This window comes from Myzus persicae, unplaced genomic scaffold (genome assembly GCF_001856785.1).
Source record: "Myzus persicae strain clone G006 unplaced genomic scaffold, MPER_G0061.0, whole genome shotgun sequence".
Lineage (NCBI taxonomy): Eukaryota > Metazoa > Arthropoda > Insecta > Hemiptera > Aphididae > Myzus > Myzus persicae.
Window position 1 is genome coordinate 580,347 of NW_019102098.1, and position 5,009 is coordinate 585,355.

General features: G+C 34.8%; 1 protein-coding gene across 1 annotated transcript; it reads left to right on the forward strand.

Moving 5' to 3' along the window:
* Positions 1-417: 417 nt before the first annotated feature.
* On the forward strand, positions 418-5,009 carry LOC111031191 (heat shock 70 kDa protein cognate 4). The gene is made up of 4 exons (XM_022311031.1): positions 418-575; positions 2,736-3,008; positions 3,079-3,227; positions 3,292-5,009. Exons 2-4 carry the CDS (start codon positions 2,801-2,803, stop codon positions 4,918-4,920), a joined length of 1,986 nt encoding a protein of 661 aa, XP_022166723.1. The 5' UTR covers positions 418-575; positions 2,736-2,800; the 3' UTR covers positions 4,921-5,009.

Genomic DNA, 5,009 nt, shown 5'->3' on the forward strand with positions numbered 1-5,009 from the left:
AACAATAGTGTGGTACCTTTAGTAAAACAGAAAAGATATGTAGCAGTTGTGCTTGTGCCGGGGTGGCTATAGTCGCGGCGGTGGACCAATGAGAAACAGTGAAATGATTACGTCACATTTTAAGGCTGGGTGGAGGTGGATGCGCAATTTGCTCAGAAACCAGGATATTGCTGACATACCTATTTAATATACCACAGTTCTTACTCCATGAACAAAAACGAAGTGAAAAAACTAAAAACAACCACAAAGACCGTCTATAATATTTCATATAGTATCTTCTAGAATCTTCTAGAGTGTTCTCAAAACATCTGTGGGGGAGGGGATTTAACCGTTAATCTGGTAACTGAGTAAACCCACCAATCGAAACGTCTACCCGAGGGTGAGTTGTTTTAGTTATCGAATATTCCGTGTTTTCGTTGCTCGCTCCGCCAGTCTATACATCAAGCAGTCAAGCAATTATTTAGTCAACGACAAGCCAACTGCCGTCTGCTCAGCGCCCTAGTCATTTCACCGTTGACCGTCGTCGCTCGCTATCCACCGAGTTTGTTTGCGGTTGTTCTGTTCCTAACTTTTTGGTAAGTTTTTATTCTTCGTTATTACACACAATTACGCAAAATATGTCCGTAAATAATTGTCTCTTCTCGTGCCCACGGCCTGTGACCATATCGCTTCGCTGTGGCCTCATTTCTTTTGCTTACCACGAAAACTACTTGCGCGCGTGTTTTTACCGGTAATGGCGGGTAAAAATGGCCGCACCTCCTCAGCTGCAGTTGTTGTTTTATTATCACGTGATCGCGGTCGGATTCATTACTTTTTTGTTACACCGGTTTTTACTTCCACTGTCCTTAGATTCCAAACCGTAATCGCTTCCATATTGATTTCTGTTTAATTTTCATACCTACCCATATTATGTACCTAATTTAAAATCCAAAAAATCCAATTTCATAATCGCATATTTTCATAAAACAATCAATAGCTTTAGTAAATAGTGGACTTGATTGAAGATTTCAAATTTAAATTTGAGTTATTAATATTTTTTAATTGTGTCAACGAATAAATGAACATTTATTCGCGTCCCTTCCCCCCTCCCTCCCCGTCTGTTTTCATCTATTCCCAATGCTTTTTTTGCAGACATGTCCCCCACACTTTTTTAAAATGTTTATTATTTAATATTGCTACATATAAAATAATATAAAAACATACTATTATCGATTCATTTTTAAACAAAATGATCTAAATCATAATATGAATTTGCAATATGAAACTTATATTCTCCAAGATTTATACAAATAAAAGGTTAGGTTATTTTTATACTTCTAAATAAAGTATGCTGAAGTAAATCATAATAATTACAACTATATTCCCTACATGACCTTCAGATTCTTGTTTATTATTTTTTTTTTTATCTTTGGCTTTTACTAAAACTTTCTGTTATATTGGAAACTTCAAATTGTTTTTTCCTATAAGTAACCAGTAAAAAAGAATATTTATTATATATTATATTATACACCTGACACTTTAAAAAGATACCCTGGCGGTGTTACAAATACTAACATAACCAAACTAAGTGTACCATACTACCATGGCTAAATTATGAGGGGTGGAACGAGTCCCATTGTCAGTATGACAAGGTATCTTCTTAAAGTGACCCGAGTTTAAACAAACAATAGATAATAAAATTGTGGGTAAGCTCACAACTATTCATCAATAAATTATAACAAATATTAAACCAAATAGATAAAATTTAATTTTGTAATTTATTCAAGAATGTTATATACATTTTTGTCTTTATGAATATTAAATATTTTAGTTGGATACTAAGTTGTTCAATTATATTAAGTGTAACGTGTTAACTGTAGGTATAATTTATTATTCCTTAGTCATATCCTTCATGAGTCATCATGACCTTAAAAATTAATATTTCATTTTTATAATTCCAATTCTATTTTTCTTGAGAGCAATAATTCAATTTAATTTGAGAAGGGAAAACAACAAAATACACGAAACACTTAAATAAAGTAAGATTATCAACAGATAATCTATTAAAAAGGTATTAAAACATTTATATGTTTAAATTAATAACACATTATGTCATGTGATTTAATGTGAATCATATTAAATATTAATTTTAAATGACTTGTTCTCTACTAAGCTTCATAAATAGGTTAAGTAGATGCTTTAGTAGAACTGCCTTTTGTTGTGTGATGTAACTTTAATGTTGATGTTTAAAGTTTCTTCATACATCCAACTTTATTTAACAAATAGATCATTTAATGAACTTTCATTATTTTTTTAATTATCTACTTATTCAATGGATTGTAATATCCCAAGTTATTCCAAAAAAGTGTTTATATACATGGTCTTAAGTATTTTAACCTTATTATTGAATAAAAATAACCACACAATGCCACAAAGTTCTGTCATTTATCTTCAAACAAGACTTCTTCATCACATACACTGTTCCAAAAATAAATATTTACAAATTACGCAAATACATAATTATTTATATTGAAAACTATCGTTTTAATAGCCATTGGATATCAATAAATATTCATTACCATAAATGAACCCCATGATTATAGTTTATTAATTTTCCTCCATTGTTGCATTATTGCTTCATTAAAAATTAAAAATAAAGACTTATCTCATATCCTTGTAACCTAATTTTAAGTAATATTTTAATGTTCAAATGACTGCCTACCATTTACTAATAAACAAACTGAATTTTTTTCCAGGACAAGTCATATCAAGACTTAATTCATTCCTATAATCTTAAAAGAACTCCCTATATTAATTTAAAATGGCAGCCAAAACTCCAGCTGTTGGTATTGATTTGGGTACAACCTACTCGTGTGTTGGTGTTTTCCAACATGGTAAAGTAGAGATCATTGCTAATGATCAAGGAAACCGTACTACACCCAGTTATGTTGGTTTCACTGATACTGAACGTCTCATTGGTGATGCTGCTAAAAATCAGGTTGCTATGAACCCCAACAACACAATCTTCGGTAAGTAATTAGCACCTAATATTTTGATCAATGTGTATTATTCTATTATAATTAATATTTTGAATTAAAGACGCTAAACGATTGATTGGAAGACGCTTTGAAGATGCAACTGTACAAGCTGATATGAAACACTGGCCTTTTGAAGTAATCAGTGATAGTGGTAAACCAAAGATCAAAATTTCCTACAAAGGAGAAAACAAAATCTTCTCACCAGAAGAGGTACCTATTAAATTATTAAATATAAAATAATAACAAATAATAATAATTTTTTAATTGTTTATAGGTATCATCTATGGTTTTGACCAAAATGAAAGAAACTGCTGAAGCCTACCTAGGAAAAACGGTAACAAACGCAGTTATCACTGTACCTGCATATTTCAACGACTCCCAACGTCAAGCTACCAAAGATTCTGGTACCATTGCTGGTTTGAATGTAATGCGTATCATCAATGAACCTACAGCTGCTGCCATTGCATATGGTCTAGATAAGAAAACATCTGGAGAACGCAACGTTCTGATCTTTGATTTGGGTGGTGGTACTTTTGATGTATCCATCTTGACCATTGAAGACGGTATATTTGAAGTCAAATCGACTGCCGGAGACACTCACTTGGGTGGAGAAGATTTTGACAATAGAATGGTCAATCACTTTGTGCAAGAGTTCAAACGCAAGTACAAGAAAGATGTGACCACTAACAAAAGAGCCCTAAGACGTTTGAGGACTGCCTGTGAACGTGCAAAGCGTACTCTTTCCTCATCCACCCAAGCAAGCATTGAAATTGATTCCTTGTTTGAAGGTGTTGATTTCTACACATCTATCACTCGGGCTCGTTTTGAAGAATTGAATGCTGATCTTTTCCGTAGCACCATGGAACCAGTAGAGAAATCTCTGCGTGACGCCAAGATGGATAAATCTGCCGTCAACGACATTGTGTTGGTTGGAGGTTCTACCCGTATCCCCAAAGTACAGAAATTGTTGCAAGACTTCTTCAACGGTAAAGAGTTGAACAAATCCATCAATCCCGATGAAGCTGTAGCCTATGGTGCAGCAGTGCAAGCCGCCATCTTGCACGGAGACAAATCTGAAGAAGTCCAAGACTTATTGTTGCTTGATGTCACCCCTCTATCTTTGGGTATTGAAACTGCTGGTGGTGTAATGACTGCTCTCATCAAGCGTAACACAACCATCCCAACTAAACAGACCCAAACTTTCACTACCTACTCTGATAATCAACCTGGAGTCTTAATTCAAGTATATGAAGGAGAACGTGCTATGACCAAAGACAACAATTTGTTGGGAAAATTCGAGCTAACTGCTATTCCTCCTGCACCACGTGGAGTCCCTCAAATTGAAGTCACCTTTGACATTGACGCCAATGGTATTTTGAATGTTAGCGCTATTGAAAAGTCCACCAACAAAGAAAATAAGATCACCATCACTAATGACAAGGGACGTTTGAGCAAGGAAGATATTGAGCGCATGGTTAATGATGCCGAGAAATACAAGAATGAAGACGAAAAACAGAAAGGTATTATTGCAGCCAAGAACGGCTTGGAATCCTACTGCTTCAACATGAAGAGCACAATGGAAGATGAAAAAATCAAGGACAAGATTCCAGATACCGACAAGACCACAATTATGGATAAAGTCAACGATACTATCAAGTGGTTGGATGCTAACCAACTGGCTGAAAAAGAAGAATATGAACACAAGCAAAAAGAATTAGAGGCCATTTGCAACCCAATCATCACAAAATTGTATGCTGGAGCTGGAGGTGGTATGCCTAGTGGCATGCCCGGTGGTATGCCAGGAGGTTTCCCTGGTGGTATGCCAGGAGGTTTCCCCGGCGGTGATGGTGGTGCTGGAGCTCCTGGTGCAGGTGCTGGCCCAACTATTGAAGAGGTTGATTAATAAACTAATCTAAAATTATGCACATTCCTTAAATTTAATAAAATGTATTCCTTATCTTATTGAGAAACAATGGTAACATTTATCCTTTA